The 26,032-nt window shown below is 35.9% G+C and overlaps 1 protein-coding gene across 4 annotated transcripts in view; it reads left to right on the top strand.

Moving 5' to 3' along the window:
• LOC136838786 (uncharacterized) overlaps positions 1-26,032 on the top strand; it is a 69,297-nt gene that overhangs the window by 1,301 nt on the left and 41,964 nt on the right. For 2 of the 4 annotated variants that reach the window (XM_067104328.1, XM_067104329.1), the window contains exons 2-4: positions 5,011-5,185; positions 14,076-14,150; positions 19,826-20,062. In XM_067104328.1, the coding sequence (XP_066960429.1) occupies positions 5,011-5,185; positions 14,076-14,150; positions 19,826-20,062 (487 nt within the window). The remainder of the gene's footprint in view (positions 1-5,010; positions 5,186-14,075; positions 14,151-19,825; positions 20,063-26,032) is intronic. The other 2 variants (XM_067104330.1, XM_067104331.1) reach the window with 1 other exon arrangement.

Raw genomic sequence — 26,032 nt, 5'->3', positions numbered from 1 at the left:
TCTACCCATCTTTTGCCATGGGTTGCATTCTACCCATCTTTTGCCATGGGTTGCATTCTAGCCATCTTTTGCCATGGGTTGCATTCTAGCCATCTTTTCCCATGGGTTGCATTCTACCCATCTTTTCCCATGGGTTGCATCCTACCCAGCTTTTGCCATGGGTTGCATTCTACCCATCTTTACCCATGGGTTGCATTCTGCCCATCTTTACCCATGAGTTGCATTCTACCCATCTTTTCCCATGGGTTACTTTCATGATGAGCCTGGTTTGAAGTGTTTGGCGATAGGCAGTCTTCAAAACTCACATTAACACTTGGGTTATTCTACTAAGGCGCAGAATAACTCCACCATGAAACAAAGAGAAACACTAGTAGTTTTCATATCTTAGTTGTGTGTCACTAAATCCAAAGGGAATAGGCCTAACCTATGTGTCCCCTGGCCTCCACCCATCCTACCAGGACGCTGAGATTAGGCCTATGGCTTTTCCTATGTCCCCCCATTTTTTATTGTTGAACGGACGAGGTAATGGATTAACCAACTACTTCTAGTAAAATTCAGTGTCCAATTCATTGAATATATAGGCAGTTGAAAATATCAGGAAACTGTTAGTGGAAAATAGCTTCCTAAATGACCTGTAATGAATACACAAATTTTTTGACGCTTGGGATGCTTTGCCAAGTAGAAACACACCATATTAAAAGAACTGAAAAGAACTGCAGCATTAGCCTATTGCTTAAAAATTCATAAAATTGACAATAATGCACTGGTAACAAAATGTTGGTCAAAGATGGGAGCCTGTTTTATGATTAGAGAGACATTGGTCAATTCTGCGATAGACGTAAAGGCAGCACATTATACTTAAATCCTATAGAGCTTGCTAGAATATAACAATGTAAACAAATGGTATTTTCTTCATTTTGCCATTACTGTACCAGGAACAGTACTTGCAATTAATTTGATATAGAATAAAAATTTTTTAGAATTGTTTCTGTACTTAATAAGCCCATTTACATTAGAGTATCTTGTCATGGGGTGAAATCTTTTATAGGCCTACCTTAACTCAATTCTGACCTTGTTTGCTTTCATTGTAGCAAACCAGTATTTGCCTACATACCTTGACATATGCTATGGGGTTTTTAAGTGTTGTAGCTGTCACAGAAGGGAAAGGATTGCCTTTATTTTGTTAAAAAAATGGAGTATATATTTGCTTAAGTTATGCTCTGTTTGCTTTTGGCTATTATTGTTGGGGAAACCTACCTGCTCCTTCCCCCCCCCTTTCTCTCGCATATATTTTTAAGGGACCGCAGTTGGAAACTGGAGTTTTAGGGAGGGAAAAATCAAAACAGTTGAGCAGTGCTAACAGTCATGGTGAATTATGCTTCAGACAAAAGAAGAAATCAGGCAGGATTAAAGCAAAGCTCAACAGTGGTTCCCCCATGACCATTGCATTGTTTTAAAAAGACAAGAAATTGGGCAAGGCTATATTCAAGATTATAGAATAGAAATTTTCTAGAATAAATATTTTGAATACTACACCCCATCTGCTGAGACTTCTTTATCATCTACATTATTATGATGGGTTGTTTCCAGTTTCCCTTCTTAACCTTAATGCATGTTACTGAGAAGGCTGTTAAATTGAGTAGGTGTAAAACAGTGTAGTTTAGGATAGAGATTTTATAGAATTCTTTTAGCTGTAATATATCCTGAACACTCAAGTGTTGGCTATAGAAGAGTAAAGCATATGATAAGGAGAGGAGGTCCTCACTGCTGTTTTACAATTTTGTAACATTGTAGTGAGCAATACTCTTTAACCAAATTATTTACTGAGCTAGGCCATGAGCAAAAATGCTTACTTAATTTTTCATTAATGTTATTCATAAGAGAAGGTACAAACTGTAAAATGTATTATATGTAGCCTACATATGTTATTATTGATGAGCTTTTTTCCCAGATGTTGATCATGAAATCTATCTAAACTAGGCTATGTCTTGCCATCACCATCAGTTCTGTGGCTGTTTTCTCTTTGTTGCCTTCATTCCTTCAATACTTTTTTTCCCCTTTCCCTTTTCAGATAAGCTGCAATTCATGTTAACACCAATTGGCTGCCTCTTGGTTTTGTATTTTAATTTATTTTCTGTTTAAGTATGCTCTTCATTGTAAGTGGGCCTTTGTTCAGCTGCACTAATTACATTGGATAAAAAATTTCCATGCTTCTCTAAGCAGGTGCTTATTTTGCTCATTGATTAATCCAAGATTGAAGTTTAAAACAGTATAATGTGCTGATGGTAGTGGGCCAGCTGAGGATGCAGTGCCCCATCAGAACTGAAGCATAGCCCCCAGACCCATTTTAACCTTTTTTACTCCCTGGGAATTTGGTGTAAGGGTATACTGTATACAGTTTTGCAGCATTTTGTATGAAGTGTAGCTATGCAGTCTCTCCTTCATTACTGGCTGATCTGCTTGATGAAGATGTATAATCCACTATTCTGATGTAAATACTGCTTCCATATTCCACAGCTGCTCCTATGTTTTTTGAGAGTGCAACTATGGGACTCAATGTTTTCCTATATTGAGCTTTGGAAAAGCCACACTCACAAAATTTCACTAGAAAACTCGTGTTGAATGATTTTGTAGCCATTGGTTGCCTAAACACACAAGGCTTTCAATGATTGGGCATTGATTGGCTGAGAAAAACCTTATACATACATTAATGGCTGAGGAAGAAATCATATAGTACATTAATCTTTCAATTTTCAATCTTAATCGAGCCAATGCCCTGTTGGATAAGGGCAAGTAAAAATAACCAAGTATTCAAGAGCACATCCATACCCTTCCTTACTCCATATCCTTCCTTACCTTACCTTGTCACTTCTGAATAACTGTGAACACTAGATTTCTTATAAACAACAACCATCACACTTTCAGCTGAAAACCTTATACAAAAGGCAATTGTCCACTGTTTCCCCCCAAAATTTAACAAAATATACTGCTTAAATACACTTTGAAAAAATGCAACTACCCCTCTTTCTCTCCCTCATAAATGCCACAGTTCAGTAGGTAGGAAGGTACCCTACCTGTGTTTACTCACAGTCCACCATGGTTTTATCACCAATATAGTACTGTAATGTAATTTCATACAGCAACATTTGTATCAGTTAAGTACCGTATACCTTAGTCTAACCAGACCACTGAGCTGATTAACAGCTCTCCAAGGGCTGACCCGAAGGAATAGATTTATTTTGAGTGGCCAAGAACCAATTGGTTACCTAGCAATGGGACCCACAGTGTATTGTGGAATCCAAACCACATTATAGCGAGAAATGAATTTCTATCACCAAAAATAAATTTCTCTAATTCTTCATTGGCCGGTCGGAGAATCAAACACTGGGCCAACAGAGTGCTAGCAGAAAACGGTACCCACCTGTCCAATGAGGAACTACAATTCTTTTTATTACCATATTTTATTACCATACATGAGATATAAAATGTCTACACTGTGTGTGCTCTACAGTATTGGATAGGCTGTGTGTCACATTTAAGGTATCCACTTGCATAATTCAGATAGACTATTACAGCTGTATTTAAGATAAAGTTACTAATGGTAAAGAAACTGATATCTTACTGAATCCATTTATACTGTATTATCATCTTGTTATTATCATGATTGTAAAATAAAAGCTAATCATCCACCATACGCATTTAGGTAGGGTAGGCTAATGTTTACGTTCTCAGAATTAGCTGATTCAGGCCTACTACTGAAATAATACAGAGAATCAGTTTTTAGTTGCTAAAAGAAATGGATTATTAATGGAATTATTTGTTCTTACATGAATGTAAAACATATATTCAAAGGTAAACTAACATATTTTGTTAAAATAAAATCCCTCAAAATTGCAAATTTTATTTATGCCACACTTGATGATGTTTATGTCAGCTCTTTGGTAAGTGGTGATTATGCAATATAGTAAGTGGCTGTTAACTATGAGATGGGTATGAATTGTTGCTTAAGCCATAAGTTTGGTAATCTTGCTTGAAAGCCTATCTTAGTACAATCTACTGAAAATTAAATTCGCTCTATAAGCATAGCCCCGTACAGTTAAATCTAGGTCTTCATCTATCCCTTTGTTCTTAGGAGACCTCAGACCTTCTTATTTTATATGTCTCTCTCAATTGTGAAGGTGTCTGCTCTGCTGAAATTTTCATCATGAGTTATTGCCTTCTGGTCTCTGACTTCTTTCCTTTAGACTTTGGTAATAATTATAATTATTTTAACGATGACAAGGCTGATTCCCCAAAGCAAATGGAGAGTGCAGGTGCTCTGGGTCTAACAAGGCTTGTGGTTGTTTTACGATACCCTGGAACCATAAGATGATCTTCATTTTATTCTGACTGATCACTGGAAATGATTAGTTGAACTTTTGGACCAAGAGGAAGAGACCTAAGAAGACTTCATTGGTGTTGCTGGAAATTAGTATCCTTCCTTTCACACTGATGCCACTTCGAAGATCTGCATCGTTTCTGGCTATCCAGTTCGTGGTGGTTTTGGGTGGGAATGTGTATTCTGCTCATGATTAGACATAGGCTATGCATCCAGTGGATATTCCTTTATTTTCAGACATTTCCCTTACTCCTGTCACTCCTGGTCCTGCTTTACCAGTGTCTCCTAGATTTCTTACAGAGACTTGCAGAGTTACCTGAGGCTCTGTAGCTTTCCATAGAGTTAACCTGAGATCTGTCCAAGGTAGTTTTCTTAGAATACTTGGGTATCACCAAAGTTCTACTTGACTTCGGTCTGCGTGTAAGTACCTGTTTTGGCATTGTGCTCCTTGGCCATGACTTGTGATGCAGCACTTGTTGTTGTTGTTAGTTGTAATTCCTGTATCTCTTTGGGGTTGTTGCTAATTTGTGGGAAATGTATATTAAATGGGTCATATTTAAAGAATAAATTTTCTTTTTCAAGTGTGTAATTTTTCAATCATTTAAGGTGATATTAATAATTTTTTTTTTCAGTTTCAGCCATGGTTTGTGAGAGAGAGGTCGCTTTTGGCTTTACCCAACGTTTCTCATGCCCACAACCAACTGATAGTAAAGATAAAATTTACTGTTGTGGAACAAAGGAGAACCGCTTTTGCTGTGACACTCCATTTGGTTTGGATGAGGACGTGATGAACCAGGTTATTGATATGTAAGTTTTCCTTCTTTTGTGAACTTAAGGCTTCATGTGATGTACTATTAATGTGGGTGTAGTGTTGGCTGCATTTTCAATTGCTTGCTGCAGATATTTATTCAGTTGTATAAATATAGCTTAAAATGTTCGTCCAGCATTTATTACATTATCCAGGTAGCATCCTACAGATTTCTGACTATTATGACATGTGAATGGGGGTAATGTGCCAAACAGTTGATAAAAACCCCATTCCCCCATTGCGCATGAAGAAATAACAGTTGTCAAAACAAGATTAATGGGTTCCATTATGTTCACTTCCATTGTTTTTCCCATTACTATGATTCCCGTTACTGTGAGAACTGTTAGATCTAAAATCGCTGTTATCAGTATGCTGCATTTTCAGAAAATTTCCTTTCTTAGGTTTTGTCTAAGAATAGGAGGAAATACATCAGTTGGAAATGAAATGTGTTCATCACAGACCCAGCAATCATATGCCCTTATTGTGGTCTACAGTACTTACCAAACTTGTGTTCTCAAAAGATGACAAATCTGTGAGACCAGCACCACTTGGACCTAGAGTCATCCGTCCAACAGCCACCTTGTACCTTCAGACTTTTTGGCAATATCATGGCAAAGTTTTTGCCAGTGTATTTTCTTGGGCAACAGTGTTATTCTTTTTTTTAGATCATTATATTTTAATGGTAATTTATTCTGGTTTCTTTACTTTCTTTTGCACACAAATGATGAATAAGGGGAATAAAAATGTATCACAAGATTGGCAACAGTATTAAATATCCTTTAATTAGTAATGAAATAACAACCATCTAACGTTAAAATGAGAACTAAAGAATGAATGGCAGAACTGCATAGAATAATGCTGAGAACCAAAGGCAATCAGTTGCTAACAAATATGCAAAAGGATGCTAATTCTTGGATGATCAGGTTTGAGAATGTTTCTGCAACACAACAAAACCCTACAAAGGAATAAATTGGATCATGGTCTGGGCATGTGCCGAATTTTCTTCGTCTTTCAGGACTCTGTACAGAGTTCTCAACTCGTAATTATAGTATCCGACCTTCAGTTTACCTTGGACAGTCCGACAACCAGACAAAGCTTTCTGTGAAACCTCTGGTAAGTTTTGGATGTGGAAAGACAGTTATAGGGGGGAAAAATTCCACTGTGCATCACTTATTTAATTTTTTGGATTGGTAACGGTGACATCCCTGAAATTACCTTAGAGGTACTTCTTTTTTTTTTTTTTTTTTTGTAGACAGTACATCTCTTTCTTTGTGCATGCACTGCTTCTTAAGAAGCCATATTCTGTGAGTAAACCCTTTTGAGGACCAAAGATCCTGGGTACCTGACATAATAGATTTCCAAGCACTCTCCTGGACTGTTCAGATCTTTGCAGACAATTGCGGATATTCATCAACGAAGACACACACAAGTTGTGATTTGGGGATGTGATTGGTGTGTGTCATGAATAAAAATTTTTATAACAAAGGTTTTCTTACATAGCCATCAAGCATGTTCAGCTCCACTTCTCATTCCAGATAATCTTACTGTTGCTTGTTGTTGACCATACATATGGTGGTTGATGGATGGATGGCCGAGTCTCTATGGAGCCAGTGTAATGGGAGGGTGTTCCCCTACCTCTTTTGTGAATAAGGGCTTTTATTCTGGCAATTGTCAAAGCCTGTGATGAGGGCATAATATGATTGATGAGTTTGTAGGAAAAACTCATTTTATGTGACATAAACTTGTATACTGTTTGACAGACCAAACTGAAAAGGGAGGTGTTTTGTTGCAGAGAGTGTTTATTATCTTTGAATATGAGGAGCATTTGATGACTAGTTTTGCACTTGTTGTAATATTTTCTCCCCAGCTTGCTGTTTCTGGAATCATCAAGAAATGCTCTTATTAGAAATGTTTGCCCTTCACATTTTCTCCTTCTCAGATATGGAAATACTGTACTGATACCTCAATATTTCTTGTCCCAAATAGAGAAGTTTAGTTAGCAGTAGGGGATTGTTACTTGAAAACAGCCATCGTAGGTGGAAACAAATTTTGACATGTCTCAGATGATCAGTATGTCAGTGCTATAGCATGTATACATTGGCATTAGTCCATTTAAACTGTGACTCTCATACTAGGAATTTTATTTTGGAAAGGGTTTATGAGTGTTGGCTTCATAACTCTTGTTTAGTTCTTGCATGACTGTCAAAATAAAAAAAAATTACCCATGGAATACTATCAACAAAGATTCCTCAGTGTGATCTTAAAGTATTTTTTTTATAAGGACAATAAAAAAATTTGGGAACAGATAGGATGGGAATGCAACAAATTTTAATAGGAAAAAGTGTGCTTTCTGTTTAACCTTAGTTACAAAAGTCAGAAAAGTAACTGTACAAGAATGAAGCTTTCCTGTAAAATACAGAAACAGGATTAACTGGAAATAAAGGCAGGTTTGGATTACATAATTCACAAAAGTCCAGTGCCATTAAGGGATGAAGTCAAAAGCATCATTCTCCAGATATGGTTGAATGGATTTCAGTGAAACTTGGTACAAAGGTAAGACAGTTGTGTAATTGTATGTTTATAAAGGGAGATAGTACATAAGTCTGTTGGTCACACTTTCTTTGTCATGGCAAATCCTGTACATAATGTTGCAGGGATCTCAGTTAAACTTGGTATGAAGGTATATATTCATGCTTAGTTGTTGACTGGTGCATCTCACCAAAGTTACAGTTTTTCCAGGAGCATATTTCAGAAAGTTTATATTTTTCAAGAGGAAATCTGCTCAGATTGTTTAAAGTTAAAGGTTACCATGTAACCCCAGCTTGGCCCTTTCAGAAGTACGTGTACTTAAAATTTTGGGGAATACTTTAAGTCGTAGTTAGGTGTGGATATCCATTACAGCCTGTTTTGGTAATTTAGGAAAAAATCTTTATCTATATGGTATGATTTTTTTTTAAAGAGTTGTCCTCGCAGTTGGCAAATTTTTTTTTAATTTATAATTTCTCTATCTGAATTTACTTTAATGTATTCAGCAGTTTTCTCTGTGTTTGAATCACCTGTGTGAATCACCTGTGTAGTCTCTGCAAATTTATTTTAATTTTGTAAGGTATGTGTATTGCTTTAATAATACAAGCTCTTTCTGATGTGTGGCATGTTTTGCATTCTCGGCTGATCTCTCTCTCTCTCTCTCTCTCTCTCTCTCTCTCTCTCTCTCTCTCTCTCTCTCTCTCTCTTTTTCATGCATGATTATTTTATCAGAAATTACAGTACAGTAATATCTGTAATAAAATGTGAAAAAACATAAAACAAAAGCTTTAAAGAAGTCAGATGCCTGCCTACCCCTCTCCACTCATATGGCACAGCATTCTTATCCCCTCCCTGTCTTGGAAACTCCTTCCTTGGTCAGGCATCCTCCCAATAACCTCTTTTCTGTGTGCTTATTCCTGTGAGCAGCATACCAACACTTCTGTCTCCCCTGCACACCATTGCCAACGGCTCCCGTCCCTTACTGCCCAGCCCTCTGACCCCCTTCTTCCTGGAAACACTTTCCCTGGCCTTTCCTCCCCCTTCAACCCCCACCCTCCTTACTCAAAAAACCTTTCACAGCCTGTTTGAATGTAAGCAATGTTACCAACACCACCTTAGGCTCATGCAGCATTGCCAACCATTGGGGTGCTGTTTTTAAATTTTTGTTAAATTTATATATATTAAACATATATCTTTGGTCCCTGGATGATGTTGAGTTCTGGATAATGAGCATGCGGGTAATCGATTACTTTCGTATAAGTGTAAATGATTTAATTGGGAGATAACTAGAGTAAAGGAATTTTATTAAGATTATATTGCTGTTTGGGCTAATAGGCCAAAGGCTACCCTACTATGAAGCTTTGTAAAGGTGAAACACTTTACAAGTTGTTACCATGGTTGCCCCTCCCCTTTAGTTTGGGATTTTTAAAAAATTAGTTTTAGTCATGGAAATACCAGTCACACCACAATTGAATTAGGATCAAAAAGCCATTTTGTAACTTTTTATGAAAAACTTTTTGTTTGTTGCATTTATCATTTTATTTAAGTGTTTTGTTTTACCTTTGAGCTCTGTGGCTTTGATCAGCACTTTTGTAATACTGTAAAGTTGTGTAATCCATTCTCAATGGTTATTGTGTAATTTCTTGTTAGTCATTCTATGCTTTTGATTAAGGGCCATTTAGTACTTAGTATCTTTTTTCGAATTTTTATTTTATCAGTTGCTTTTTCACTCCTTTGTGCTGGAGTGAGGTGTGGTTTAGTGAGTGTTTTGTGTCTAGCCCAAGTAATTTAAATTTTTTTCTTTTTTTTTGTCTTTTACTTGTGATGAGCTTTTCTACATGCCTTAGTCTTGACTTGACAAACTTTTCTACATTGCCTCAGTGTTGACTTGTGACAAGCTTTTCTACTTTGCCTCAGTGTATTTGTTAGGGTACAGCTTGTCACTCATCATGTAATTGCTGGGCAGGGACCTGTGCATCTCTAGTGTGCTTCATGTCTTAAGAAAAAGTGCTCCTCTCAGTAGAAGTAAAAGACATGCCATGACTGGTTGCATGGGCTGTGGTGCTTTTCCTTTAAGAGATCTCAAAAGATGTATGCGCTGAAAACTCACACTGATGGCCTCTTAAGATTCTTTAGTTTTTGACCATTCATGTGCCATCCTTGCCAGTGCCGCTTGTGTAGGAATGAATTTTGTTAGACAACTCTTCCTCCTGAGCTCTCTCTCCTCCATCTAAGTCATGCAGTCAGTGTTCTGTCAAGATGATGAGAAAGAAGAATCAGAATTCAACATCATAGGCTTTTTGGCTGAATTTTTCAGGTACAGTATATAGCCCAAAATCATGCTTGCTTTCCAGCCTGTGTGATGGTTATTCCATCCTCCCACTGACTTACAGAGGTATTATGCCCTTCTTATATTCTAACCCATCACAGTTGGATTCATTTTAGCTTTTAAGGATGTTACCTCTGCCAGCTCTTGGTATCACTTGTTGAGCCATCATTGGAGGAAAATGAGATAATTCTGAGTTCTAACCTTATGCATACCTTAAATTTTAAGATGTACTCTGTTCTTCAGACAACCATGCAAACCAGTTATGATACCTCTTTGGCTCTAGCTCAATAAGTTGTCTTGCAGTTCTTCATGCTCCTTTGACTAGTGTAATCGTGCATTTGACCCAGTTTCCCTTTTCTGAAGCCTTGACTGTAGAAATATTATTAGTACCAGCCCCTCTATTTCCCTAGCCACTCCTGTATTGTGTGTGCCTGTGCTGGAACATGCTGCCATGCTGTAGCTCGAGGACATTCCTCTTCCTGTGCAGAGGCATTGTGCCATGTCTTCTATTAAGGTTCTTGTAGCTAGACCCAGTGTCCTCATGAGTCGTGAAATCTTTGAAACTTTTGTCTGTGGGCATAACAGTGAGCACTGAACTCATAACCACCTTGGTCATCATTTGATGTATTAATGAATCTTCCCCAGGACCCTTCTTAGTTCTCTTGATAGCTCAAGACCCTTTGGTACTCCTAGTATTCATGCATCTTCTAAAAGGGCAAGGTTTGAAATGGAACAGAATATGATTTCACTAGTAAAAGACACTGATGAGGAAACTGCAGAGGAATCTTGAATCCTTAACCCTTTTGTTGTGTGGGTCTAATATCCTCATACATTAAAAGGTTTCTCCATGATGTGGGACGGATCTCCTCAGTCATAATTCTTGTGGTTCTAGTTAGGCAGCTCGTAATAGACTACTTGTTTCCATTGTCAGTGTAAGCAGCTTTTATTCATATTGTAGCGACATGGCAATGTTTGATTTCCAACTTGCAGGATAATCATAGGACAAGGGATAGACCCTTAGTAACCATCAAAATGCCATGAAGGGGAGGTGGTTTCTCTCGATGATGAAGTTCCTCATAGGGGGTTAGTGCTGTCAGTGCACCTCGTGGTGAACCGTAGGCATTGCTTAAGGTTCTTTGCAGCGTCCCTTCGTCCCCTAGCTGCAACTGCCTTTCATTCCTTTTACTGTACCTCTGTTCATAGTATCTTTTTTCCATCTTACTGTCCACCCTCTCCTAACAATTGATTCGTAGTGCAGCTGCAAGGTTTTCCTCCTGTAACACCTTTGTAACCTTTTCACTGTCAATTTACATTTCAGTGCTGAATGGCCTTAGTTGCCCCAGTGCTTGGCATGTATGCCTAAAATTCTATGAATCTAATCTAATCGATGATGAAGTAGTGCAGAGGCTTTTATTTGGAAATGGCAATAATAGTAGTAGACCTGAACTATCAGATAGTTCTGATAGTAACTGTAGTGAATATGGTTATGTTTATTATCGTAGTTATAGGCGGAGGTATCTCAGATATTTTTTTACTTCGGGCTTAATCAGAAATGGTCATGAATCAGAGGAAATGACAGAGGAGGAAGATGATTTGTCAAGCACTAGAGGTGGTGTGAGTAAACAAAGCAAATGTGATAAAATTTGTGAATGAAAGATCATTGAAGATGGTGGTCTGAAACATTTATTGGAGATGATAAATTCTCATTTTCTACAGAATACCAAGTCCGTTTGATTTTTTTTTTGAGGTTTTCCAAATGAAAGTTTTAGCCACGAGCATGTGTTCAAGGCTTGTAATAAGGATTTTCAAACAGTATAACAAAAAATGGTGTTACTAAACTCCATGCTTTCAGAGGTGTTGCACTGAAATGAATTGCTAATAAAAGCTACATAATTCAGTATTTGAATAACAACTTGTAAATCACTTGCATATTTTATCTCTTTACTATAATAAAACATTATAATAACAGAATAGCACTATGTTTTGTAAAAGTACAGTAATGAAAATAACACAGAATCAAAATGCAAGTATCAAAGGAAAAAAATTATTCATTGTTATGATTAGCAGGACACTGAACTTCTCACTAGTGGTGATTGTAAGCTTGCAGTGAAAGGGTTAAAAGATGAGACACTTCATTGGAGCGTAGTTTAAGTCAGCACTATGAGTCATCAACCTGTCGGCTTGATCATCCTATGGGGCTCCTCATTTTCTTGTCAGAACATTACCTGCAGAAATTGTAGATCCAAGGCTTATCTGCACCTTTACATCACAGCTGAGCAACTGAATTCATTGCTATGGATGCTGCAGCCTTTGTGAGGTCCTTTCTTTTTAGGCTCCTGCTTTTTTGCGCTCCTGCTTTTTTGCCATTCCTGTGGCAGGCCATAATTGGTCATGTGTTAATAAATTTATTTTATTAACCTTGTATCAATCACTCATGAGGCCTGGCTATCTGGATTACATGTCCATTCACCTTATTATTGGTAAGTGCTTAGGCACTGACTTGTGCATACTTAATACCAGATGCATGACGATGTTTTGCATGTTTCTTAGCCTCCACAACTTTGCCTCAGAGCTTTTGGCCACTGCTTCCTCCCACCTTGATTGTTACTCAAGTGCTGTATGGTTAATAGGGTTGTTTTGAAACAAAATGTTCTAATTGCGGTGAAGAGGGTTTGGTTACTACAAACACAGTAAGCGTAGAGTAGAGGCTTTTCAAACTTGAATCTTTATTATGGTGTGATCTGGATTTCCTTCCACTTCCTTGCATATGAACTGTGTATGAGTAATAGGTTTATATAGAAAACTCGTGTAGTAAACACATAGCATTTATATCGAGTTGGCAAGGGGGAGTGTTAATTTAAAGAAAGTAACAAAAACAGTAGTCTTGTTGAGTTGCTATGAGGAGGGTTAGTTCAAGGAAATTTCAACTGCATTTTTGCTTGAACATCATTTTTTAAGGCCACATGTCTCAGAAATGATCTTATGGAGGATATCTTTTATCACACATGGGAAATAATAAGGTTCATGATAAAAACCTAAAATTTATATCCGATTGTATACTGTACCAAAATTTGTTTGGTGAGCTGTCATTTGTGTGCATGACCTGGTAAGTGGTGATAATCTGAACTGCCGTGTGGAAGACTTGCTGTACTTGAGTCAAAGGGACTCCTTCCCCCCAGAAAAAAGATAAAGGTTGTGGGTATATACAGCGGGGACGATGCAGTAATATTGCTTAGGCATGTATGCCACATGCCCCTAATTGAAGGTCATTGGCTTGGAAGATTAAAAACACAATCTTGCTGCGGTGACCAGGTAGGAAAAATGTCAACCACGAGCAACAGGGCTTCATAGAACTTTTGATTTGCTTGACCTTAAAGTGTAAATCTCCTCACATTTAAGAAAAAATTTCTGGTAAATCCCATGTGTAGAAATGTGACTGGTCTTTTATATTGAAATATAGAGGTCCAGAGTACACCGTACGTTTTAATTCTGTGTTGTTTCTTCATTTAATTCTAGTGTTTAATTTGATGGCTGGTTTTAGTATCAGGTTAGAACCATTTAACCTAATTTAGTATTTTGACTGCTGTTATTTTGATAAAAAGGCTTGTCTTCAAGTTGTAAGTTACTTATGCTTGAGTCCTACTTGTAAGGCTACTTGTAAGGGTGTACCTTTGTAGACAAAGGAATGTTACTTGCTTTTGGGAAGGTACTTAATGCATGACTAACAGTATTGCATTAAGTTGTCACTGCTTGAAATTTTGCCGTTAAGGTGAACAGGGTGCTTTTTAGATAACTTAGTTTTCCGTAAAGCTTCCCACTAGTACCACCTTTTTGTTTATCTCACCAGTGTAGTGCTTCTGTTGGGAAAACTTGTAACTTCCAGCATGATTGTATCCCATTTTGGTTTTTTTAGTATGGTATTGAAAGATTTTTGTCACAAGTTTTATTTCTAGATTTCCCACTTTCTACCTTACCTTGTATATACTGGTCTTGGGAATCCTTAATATTAACATGAAATATTCCCCATTTAACAGGTCATCTGATTCAAATGTGACTGATATCAATATACCAACCACACAGGCCTTGAAAGTGCGAAAGTTTTCTAAAACGTAAGTGGTCGTTGAGCATAGATGTATTATACCCCATAATGCAGTGTAGATGTTGCATATTGCTCCCAAGAGTGTAGTTATTTTATAAAGAATACTGTAATCCTTTAAGTACTGTATTGTGCATTTTGTTGTGGATGTTAATCTGTAGAACACCAAGCATGAGTTATATAATGGCTTTTGCTTATATTCTTCTGTAATATAGGTCAGAAATGTATCACTGTACTTGTCAGAATCTACATTATGATTGTTTAATGTGGGCTCCTTATTCTTGTGTACTTTATCTTACATTGTATATTTTTGTCACCTTCTCAACTTAATAAAAATTCCATACCAAAACCACAATGTAATACTAAATACAGAACATCTCTAAGGCTTAGAGATTGAAATTTGAAGACCTGTTCATAATGAGGCTGTAAATAATTGCCTTTTCAGGTCAGATCATTTCAGTTTTTCAAAGCTTAATTCTAGCTTCAGATGAAGAGAGCAGAGGTCATTAGGATACTTGGGAGACTTTGTGCCAATTTTCAGCATATTAAAGTAGCTTTTCTCATAATTTCATTGTTTTCAGATCAAATTTAAAATGTTTGTTTAATAGTTTTCATAGGCTTTCCCTTACTGTGGCTTTCTCACCACTTTTCTGAGACTTTCAGAACTATCATTTTTTCTTTTACTGTATTAGTATAATTGCGTAGCTGTGGTCAGTGTAATGTATTTTCAGTATTATAAACATAACATAATTATGTAATGCAAGTCAGTGTTTGATACAGTCTTTTTAATGTTGGAGCATTTGTTGAACTTTTTAAATGGCTTTCAGCCATGATCTGTATAAAAGAAGTTTCATATAACTTCATCCTTTTAATATACATTATTTCTTCGTTTCTGGAAGGCTTTGAATTAATTCAAATCCTAACTTTATAAGGAAGGGAAGGTAGAAATCTGATACTCTTATGGAATACACGAAGCCACTGTCCTGTCCATCTTATGGATCCAGAAATCACAATTTGTAACTTGAGGTGTTATGGGAAGTTGTGTGGAGGACATTAAGGGTGTAACTCTCACCATTCAGTATTGTTCATATTTTTACCTTGATTTTACGTTTACAGGTTTACACTTTAAATCAGATCACTTCAGTCTCACTGTCTAGTTCAATTTCTGCTTGAATTCCCTTATGGTTTAGGCTTTTGACAAGTGTCCTTTTTCTATGAGACTTCTTACTGGTATGTATCATACTAGTACTGGACTTCATATCTGCTAATGTACTTTGATTATTCGTCATCCAGTCTTAGCACATTTCCAAACCACCTCAGTCTTTGAGGTCTTTATATTTTCCAGTCACTGGACACCATGTTTCTAACCAGTTACCTTGTTGATATGATTTTTCCACTGCACTCTTGCTGGAAACCACAGTATCCCAAGTGCCACACTTTTTCAGAAAAATCGTTTTCTTGATCGTTTTCTTGTTTTCCTGCTGCATAGACTATTATATACTGCACCTTAGGAGTCAAACTTTCTTACTTAAATCTTGTCAACCCATTGTTTATTATGAAATTACGAGAAAATTAAAGTTTTCAAAAAAAAAATTTTTTAACAAAAATGCACATCTACACATAATTCCTAAAACAAATTTTGTATTGAAAATTTAGTAAATTAATTAAATGCATTATTTGAATAAAAAAAAGGTTATTGTGAAAATGGAAAACAGTTTGTATGTATGTTTTCTGTATTTTGAATCGGTGAATGTAAACATAATATTTTATGCAGCATGAATCTTTTCACACTTGTACTCAGTCCAGAAATTATGGACTTTATAAGCAGTTCTTATTACCTAAGAATGCTGCTGTTTTTAGAGCAGAATTGACAACACACACCAGTTAAAATTTTTGAAGAAATAATTCTAAAAGTGTTGTAGAAGCCCTTTTCAGAATTATCTAAGAACTTTTACCGAGCAGGTCGAAGTTTTCATTTCACAAATTAAATGAAGCCAGTATGAATGTTGAATTATGCTGGATCCATGCTCATTTAGGCATTAAAGGAAATGTAGGTGATTATGATGTCAAGACCAGATCCAATATTCATTCCTGTTAATATGTAATTTTGACTATAGTATATGGCTTTAAATCAAGTACTGGAGTTTTAATCTATGGTAGGCTTTGTGGAGTGAGTTGGATGATAAATTAGAACAAATTTAAGCTACATGTTGGGTCAGCTTTGTGGCCTTTAAGAGTGCTGTCTCACTCTTATAGTTAAATATTTATTGATTGATATTCACTTAAATGATGAAAATTTGTTGATGGATATCAGAATTTAAATTTCTCAAGTAAAAGGACAAGATTAAAGTTATTAAGCTTTTACTCCTTTGGTTTTTTTCATATGAATATTTCAGAATGGGAGTTAGGGATGTAAATATTACGCATTAATTGTAGCCTAGCTACTCTGTTTTGTTGTTGGCAGTTGGTGGAAGAAGTCTCTGGCTTGTGGTTCTGTTTCTTTAGAAAAATATTAGCCTTTTATAGAAATGATGTTGAATCATCCATGTAGTCTGCATGGGGTAGGCCAGTTTTACCTTTCCTGACACACTTGATATTTTTTTCCTCATATCTCAAGAATTTAACAAATTATTAAGTTTTCCTTGTCACCATTCAACAAGTTGAGATATGCTTGCCGTAGTTATAAAAGAGGTTGTAATTTGTGCAAGGCAATACAAGACAGCAAGAAGAGACTAACAAAGAAGAGCAATATGGCAATATTAGAAGTGATTTATGGGAGGCACATTTCAAAATATTTTAGTCATTAAAAGTATATTTTATCTTTGAGTGACAAACCTTACTGAAGCGTTTCTGTAGTGATCTCTTTAAGAAACTCGGCTTTGAGTTTGATGCAGCTAGTGAATGTAGCCATGTTTTTCATGGACGTGCATCTGTATTATAGAAAAGGCTTCTCAAGCCATATTCTCTAAAGGACATATTATTTCATTAAAATTGTCTTAGACCACAGTGGTATGGATCTTAAGGTATCATTGACTGCATTGTGAAATATCTAGCTCAACTCTGGAACGATGAAAGTTTCAGTTAGCAGACTAGGTGAAGGCCAGGGTAATGATTATTTTGCTTGTAGTCCAAAGTTGAATGGATGTCAGTTTTATTGGAAGATCTAAATGATTTATGATTTTATTTTTCTTCATAAAGAAGAGGTCACTGCACAAAAACTTGGACTTAGGGGACAGGATCAACAAGGATTGTTCCCAGTAGGGGGTTTGTACCATTACTGCACCTCATGTGGTGCACTGCAGGCATTGCTGAGGGTTTTGACAGCTTCCTTTCAGTTCCTAGCTGAATCTACTTTTTTATAACCTTTTACTTTACCTCCATTTTTGTTCCATTTCTTCAGTATTACTGTCCAAAGCCTCTGTTACTTCATAATACAACTTTGGGTTTTCATCCCAGTTCCTCCTTGAGATCCAAGTACATACTTCCTGTCTTTTACTCTGGGATCCTCTTCTTGCTGTCCAACAACTCCAGTTCCTGCTTTTCACTCTTAAGTGCTGAATGGCCAAAAGTCTGTTGGTGGCTGGCTTGATAGCTAAAATTTCACAAATTGCCAACAATCAGGTACCAAGGATTGTTTGTTCATATGCAGAACAAACCTGGGTCTTAACATTAGTATACATCTTCTGGCTCCAGCTGGAAACCGGTAAAGAAACAACCTCTCCCAATGGCGGTAAGAAGAAAATTGAGACGTCACAGGGTGAGGTCAGGTTGCTGGCTGCTTGCCATCTCATCTCCATGATGGATGCCGGATGCCACCAGTTCCTTGCATAAACAATTCTTGTTTTTATTTTTACTGGTTTCCAGTGGGCACCAGAAGATTTATCCTAATTTTAAGACTGCAGGTTGTGTTTTTTTCTGGGGGGAGAGCAGAGTAGTAGGACTGGTTGAAGGTAGATTGTGGGTGCAAAAAGTAATTTTGAGTCATTTATAGGGTGTTGTAGGATGGTTGTTAGCAAAAAAATAACACACTCGAAAGGACAGAGGCTCAGTACTAGAGCTGACATAATCAGTTCATGAAGAGGACCCCCCTATAGAGATGGAAAACTGTGACTTCAGTCTTTTGCTGCATTTACCATAAGTTGCCCTGATCAGGTTTTCAGTAGTTTGATGATACTATACAAGCTCATTTGTGTTTTGTCAATAATTAAGTAAATTGATGTTAGCAAAAGTGGCTTCTATGTGTATTTCTTATGTAGTAATCTATACTGTACTGTTGTTTGCTTTAGAGGTTGTATTTTATCTGGTTTAGCAGATTAGAATTTGCCAAATATAATTTGTTAGGAAATAACGAATTTGTAGGAACTTGTAGTTTTTTCTTTTTTTCTTTTTGCATTATTAAGTATTGTAATCAGACCACTGATTCAAAATACTGTACTTTGATTCTCATAGGGCTAGCCATTTTTATCATTAGAGATCTTTCCATTAAGAATATTTCAAAATCCTTTCTCCAAATAAGTTCTCTATTGTGGTTTACATTGGTATGAGTACTTTGATAATTAGTGCTTGCAGCTTCATGGATTTCATGATGCATGTGCTAGAAAGTCTGCGTGATAGTCATTTGGGTAAAAAGAATTAGGTTTTCATCTTTGCAATATGTATGTTGTGGGTAAAAGTAGTGACAGTGGAATTAAATATTTTTCTTTGCTTCCTGAAATAATAGTAATGTCCTGTTTAAGTCTCCAATTTTGGCATGTTCTTTATCTGCTTGGTGAGTGATGATAATTTAGTTTGGAAATGTTTCCCAATAATTGCAGGTCTTTAGAATTTTTTCTGGGGTTGGGGCTTATACAGCTGTGTCTCTCATGAGGAATTTTGAACTATTTTGTCTCAATTCTAGCTTTTGATTGTTAGGCACTAGATATAGCTGGCCTTGAGTAAGGGCACTTCTCTTGTCACTGTTAGAATTTCATATTTTAAATTTTGGTTTTTCATGTACTTTTCCACAACCTCTTGGAATGCTTGCTGCTAATAATATTTTTCTTTTGTCTTATAACAAGTAAATTACCTGCGTGTTTCCTGGATCAGTTTGTAGAGCCTTCTGTTTGTGGAGCTTAGCTTTTTATACATAAATTATTTTTGGTAAATTGTATTTAGCTTTGATTTGCTATGTGCTACTTGAACTATTAAAAAAGCTCAGCTATCCAAGGAAAATAGATGCAAAGAGCCTGCTAAATGTGATAGCTAGCTTTTTTTATCTTGTACATTTTAAGCTGAATTTTATGGCATGCACTGGTAGCAGTTTTTGTTTCATGTAGTACATGTACTTATTTTTGTGTTTGAATCTATGTATATTTTATTGGTTAAACAACCTGCTTGCCCAGGGTGTAATATCATAACATTAGCTACATGCAGCATATGCATAGTCTGAGCTTAAAACATACAGGGTATTTCAAGTGTTTTGTCCTAGTAACATCCTTTTTTTTTATATACAGTATCTTGTCAAATTAATATTTTGTAAATTCTTTTTACATCCATAGATTCTGATAAGTTTCTCCAAGCTAGATTTATTTTCTTTGTAATGAATATGCTAGCTGGGTATATTACAACCACTTGAGCTGATGTTATGATTAATCAATAACTCAACTTTGTAAGAGCATTCTTGGGTAAAAGAATTAATATTGTTACCAGAAAACCAATGGCTCTGGCCCAGGTTCAAGAGGCTCCAGTTGCCCCCAAGACTTCAAATGACCAAGAGGGAATACGAGATTCTGTGGATCGCTTGAAGGAGAAAGCTAACGACACACTTTGTGCTATTAGGGACAAACTTAATCCAAATATTTGCATTCAAAAGGCTAAGGACAAAGTTAAAGTTAAGATAGAAGAGAAAGTTGCAAAAAAATTGGATCCCACAGGGACCATCAGGTTGTAAGTGTGATTTAGTTGTTTCTTCTGTTTTGCAAGTCTTCAGTTGCTTTTTAAGCTTGTTGGGGTCTCAGTTTTGATCTTGGTAGATAAGGACTGCACTTTTCTGAGCATGGCTATTTGGAAATTTCTTGAAATTTGGGACTGGAAAATGTGCACTAGCAAATTGTTGTTTTGACATTTGTTTATACTGCCTAGATCTGCTGCTAACTGGTTCTGTTCTGCATTTTTTGTAACAAGATCTTTCTAAGTGTAAACATGTTTTGAATTGTAAACTTACTAACAGTAACTACGTGAACTGATGATCGATTATTGAGTGTTGAAGTTTGTTTTGCCTTCTTTCATTGTCACTTGGTAAACCATGTAAAATTTACGTCTCATTAAATTCCTTTATAGAGCAAAAATTTTTCTTCTACAAGGTGGAAAAATGAAATCTCATTTTCATAAGCTTGTCATATAAAATTTATTTTCTCATTCCCAAGAGATTTTCCTGTTACTTGAAGAGCTGAATTCTTTGTTAATTTCTATATGTAGAACTTGACAGTTTTTCACTGTACCCTAGTTTTATTTTCGTAATGGGGTCCTTAGGCTTGTAGTGTTGTGCTTTTCTAACTAGGGTTGCAGCTTGGCTTATAATAATAATGATAAAAATAACAGCAACAGCAGTCTTTACGTCAGAGCATTGAAGACCAGGTGAAAATCTTTGTACAGCTCTTTCAGAGATATTAGGAAACATTGTGGTGCTGATTTACAATACTATGCAGTACATAATTGTTATTTTCTACAAATTAATACTTGATGCAGAGACTTCTTTGACTCTTTTAAGACTTGATCAGTTTGCATATGTCTGGAATTAGATGCCAAAATATTTGAGAAAAATCATGGCCAAATTTATTGTAAATGTGTAAATGAAACAGGCAAGTACACTAGTGAAAACTGGGATATATTTTTACCCTGGAGATTTTGGACAATGTAGCAGTTGATCCTTAATTGTGAAATTCGAATTTGTGAATTGTGGCTCTCCAACAGTGTAACCCTTTAATATGAACATTATACTGTTTTACCATTAGTTTCCTCATAATTGTGTGTGTGGGGCAAGATGTGTCAAGACTGTTGAAACTCATAAAAGTTTCCTTAGCTTCCAGAAAAAACACTCCTCCATTTCAAAGTGCAGAAATAACAGTCATCATTAATATCCACTGGTGCGACAGGTTCTAAATTTTATTTTCTTATAAGTGGAACTGCCACAGAAATTTTGTTTTGTAGTACAGTATTGCAGCAAAATTCATTAGAGTAATTTGTATTTTTTGATTTAGACGTGACATGAGAATAATTTATCTTCATTAATATACTCTTTGACTTTCCTTTATCAATTTATAAGTTAAAAAATGCCATGAATTTTATAAGCAAGCTTCCACAGAACAGAAAAAGAGGCAAAAAAAAAAAAATTGGCGAGATAGAGTAAAATGAATGAAAATAGAAGATAAATTCTTTATATAACTTACAAATGAATAGCCTGAATTATGTACGTAAATGAGTTCAGTGTTTTCTAATTTATGATCTAATCTGAGATTGTAGACCAGTACTAACAATGAAACATCTGTTTTGTGACAGTCCAGTTTTCAATCAATAGCAAATATAAGAAATTTTTCAATAAATCCTTGAAAGAAATTTTGTCCATTTCTACAGTTTGTTTACCCAGTCATTATATTTTTGCATTTTAAGATATTTAAAAAATCTAAAACAGTTTTTAAAAGATGGTTGAATTTATTGGGAACTGATGCAGTTTGAGAACCACCTCCTCAGTCCATTCATACTTTAAAGTTAACTTAGTGGTTTGGTCCACCTATTTAACCCTTTGAGATAACTTTAACATAAAATGTCTGGAAATCATAAAAAAGCATTGTAAAATTTGAATATTGAGTGTATGGATGCTTGTTGTTGTCGTAAAGACTGGTATTTGCATCACAGTATTTTGATTTACAGAAAATCTTTAAAAAGTGACGTGAACTGTTATTTTGTTCCCCCCTCAAGTATATTTTTCATTTTATTTAATGCTCTTTATGGTATCATACATTGCTCAAATAGTAATGAATTTCATATCATTAGAAAGGCACTGTACTGTACTGTAGATCTTACTTTTATGCTGTATAAACGAACTAAAGATCTTTTCTTCTTTTTGTGAATTTTTTTAAATAAAAGTAAACTTTTTTTCATGTCATAATATTTGGCATGTTTAAACAAATCATGGTATAGGTCAACTCTTGAAAATGACACCAAATTCGGTTTTGTGGCACTAAGTAAAGCACAGTACTGTATAATGTTGTACAGTGTGGTCAAAGAAAATTATTGCCGAGCATTTTTGCTCAGTCAATGAAAGGCTAGTGTTTTTGTAAACACACACACACACACACACACACACACACACACACACACACACACACACACACACACACACACACACACACACACACACACACACACACACACACACACACACACACACACACACACACACACACACACACTCTCTCTCTCTCTCTCTCTCTCTCTCTCTCTCTCTCTCTCTCTCTCTCTCTCTCTCTCTCTCTCTCTCTCTCTTAAAAGGTTAAGAATACTTTGTAAAACAAAAAATTGCAGAACAGTATAGTTATTTTTAAAAATGAAGTAATTGAATGGGATTATAAAACTCTTGTTAAAATAACCCACAATATTTTGGAAATATTTGGTCTTCTAAATAAAGAGCTTACAGCTTTTGAAAAATCCTAAAAATAAGGATATAACTTTTGAGACTGAATCATTTAATGTACTGTCAACGAAGACAAGGAAAATTATTGTGGTCCAAGATTCCGATAGATAACAGGATCTCTTCCTCACCTCTTTTGCCCATTGCTTTGCTCTTTACCTTTTTTTTTCTTTGTTTCCTGTGGCCCCTTTGTACTTCAGTGAATAACTTTCAATTTTCAGTTAATATTGTAATGCAAACAGGCTAACACTGCCTCTTGATTGTCTCAAAAGTTTCCAGTCTGTGTCATTCTTTTGTCATGAACAAGAGGACCTGGTTGTCACACCTGGTGCCACTGTAGAGGAGTTACTGTCATCAGTGTATATTTCATGGAACATTATAGGTTCTTGGTTTTTGTGGGGGAGGGCAGAATATTGTCAGTGCACAGCTTTTCTTTGTTTTAAAAATTTAATCCTTTTCTTGTGGTATCTAATTCCCTCGTCATCACTTTTGACCTCTCATTAGAATGAATCATTTGGGCCAGATCAGTGAGAGTCAAGATGTTAAGTAATTAATGCAACTAATTATGGGTTTAGGTTCAGTTGTCTTCACTGGAGGTTAACCTCTCTAGAAGCCACTGGTCTGTCAGCTTCATTAACATGGCTGAGAATTAAAGAAGGGAAATAAATACCATGAACAGTTTTAATGTAATGCAATAAGGATAGTATTGATATGATCAATGTAAATACTTCAGTATCAGAATTGCTGGTAGAATTAAACTGAATCTCCAAAGTGGAAGGAAAGGGCATGCAACGCACCAACTAATCCATCAGCATTCAGTGAGCAAGTGTGGATAGGTGATTCTGGAGGCACAATATATGTCGGGTAACAAAACAGTACTATGACTTTTACCATAATATAGGCACTGTGATTTCCGTTGGTACTTGGCATGCCTCCTTCACAGTCATCTGTTGAGTATGCTGTATCATGAAAATAAAAGGATTTGAATAGGCTGAACCTTGGAAACTTGTACACTAAAGGATGCACAAAATAAGTGACTTTTAGAAATTATTTTTTAATAAAACAAACTGAGAAAATTGGGCCTAGGTTAAGTGCCTGTGTTTCACCAATTTCATCTGCATTTGTCATATAGATCAAGAAGGTACTCTTCTGTTTTAATGAGGAGTATGGAATCTTGATTTGTCAGTTATGAAATATTATAGATTTGACTAGTGTACTATGCCTTGTGAGACTAATGATCTGTTAAAAGGTGTATAAATGGAATAATAAATCCATACTAAAGTTATGCTAAGGATTTTGATGGTGATAAATACACATGGAGGAGACAAAGAGCTTTTAAAGAACAGAAAGTTTTTATTGCATAACTTTTATGAAAGTTGGTGATGTAAAAGTGAAATTGAATCATAGAATTTATCCCATCCCAGCGAAATGCTTGAGCAGAGCAAATAGGTCATAGATTCTCGTGAGAATATAACATTAACAGTAGGGCTCATAGCCATCATCTTGTCAAATGAAGCTCAGTGGAGAGGTTTCAGCAGTCTCCTCATTTGTTTAGCTATTAAACCCCCTTTATGGTGGAAAGAATTGTTTATCCTCTGCAACACACATTAGTCCTCAGGAAATGCAAGCAGAAATAAACATTTTACTTTTAACTGTGTGATAATTTCTGTAATAGACCATTACAGTGCTGTATGCTCCATTACTTTTTCCAGTATTCATTCACAATTGTTACCTCAGGAAGAGATTATTGCTATGAAATAGTCTGAGACCAGGATCACATGTCTAGATAGATAGGATTTCATCCAATGTTACAGTATACTGTATCTTTTTATTGCCTTGAGACAGGGAAGTGCTAATGTGTGCAAATACTTTCTTACTGTAAAGTCTTGCTAGTCCAGATACTATTTTTTTATAAGCAAAGAAACAATATTAACTTGCTCACCAAGAGTGCATCTTAGCTGAGATCTGCTTCATTTTCCCTGGCTGAAAAGATTATTTCTGTGCTATGGTTGGGTTGTCAGAAAATGCACTTAATTGAAGCAGAGCACATCTGTAAGTTTTGTTTTGCATGTGCCTGATTTTGTAGTCTTGGCTTATTTTTTTCCGTTTTAGAGGTTTTTAGACTTTTTTGGTTGGATATGAGACATTAGCAAGAATGACTCAAAAAGCCTTCTAGAGCTACTGTGGTAAGATGGCTGATTGTTAAACAGTTCCAAAGTTCCTTAACCAATATTTAGTAGGGTATTTGAAAAGATTATGATTCACTAAACATCAAGAGCTGTACCTTTCAAAACTACTGGAGATAAGGTAAATACTGTACTTGGGTTAGTAACACTGGAAAATTCTTTCTTAATACTACTTGCTTTTCCCCTCCCCTTTCTAAGCTGCTACAAGAATGTATAGTTTCGACTTTACAAAGCTGCTGTGGAAGTCGTTTCCATTGTTAAGAATTTTAAGAGATTTTTCTTTGTGAGTTGGTTTACCTTTAGCACTGATTCACAACATACAGACCCTCTTAAGTGTTAACCAAGTTCTTGCATTTCAGGAACATTATATTTTGTCGACTTATTTTACCTCTGGTCTAGCAACCTGGGTCTTCTAAAAACATGTTGTCACGTAAGATTCAAGAATTTTTACCAGTGTAAGCAAACCAGTATTTCATACCATTGAATACCTTTCTACTGATGGCAGTTTGTCCCTAACCAGCTCCCTTAGTGGGTTAGCACTCCATTTATATGTATTGTAAATATCTGTACATATCATTTGTATGCATTGTAAATATTTGTACATACTCATTTTATTTAAGCTTTGTACAGTATTTCTTTTGTTCCCATTGGCGTTTGATATATTACTGTTTTGCTCAGAGAGGGACTTACTCCCTTAATATACACAGTATACTGTGGTTTATATTGGCCAAAGAAAGATATTGAAAGCAAGTTAGGTTGAGTACACTGCTTCATGGTGTGTAAGTGCTTCACCATTGATGGTGACCTATGTGTGTGTATACAAACATTAAGAAAACAGGCTGGTAAAGAACCTTTTGCTTGTTTGGTATTAAGTCTGAGTAATTAGTCAAGATGGACATCTACATCTAACTGCATGTTCCCCAGAATTTTGTACATACTTTCTGCCCAAAAGACATTATGGGGACAACTATGTAGATCCTTTTTTGTATTTTTACATGCTCTGCTCTCCAAGGTCCAGTCTGTTATGGAATCAAAGCATTC

This window comes from Macrobrachium rosenbergii, chromosome 5, assembly GCF_040412425.1.
Source record: "Macrobrachium rosenbergii isolate ZJJX-2024 chromosome 5, ASM4041242v1, whole genome shotgun sequence".
NCBI classification, from domain to species: domain Eukaryota; kingdom Metazoa; phylum Arthropoda; class Malacostraca; order Decapoda; family Palaemonidae; genus Macrobrachium; species Macrobrachium rosenbergii.
This window is presented reverse-complemented; position numbering and strand designations above follow the sequence as displayed.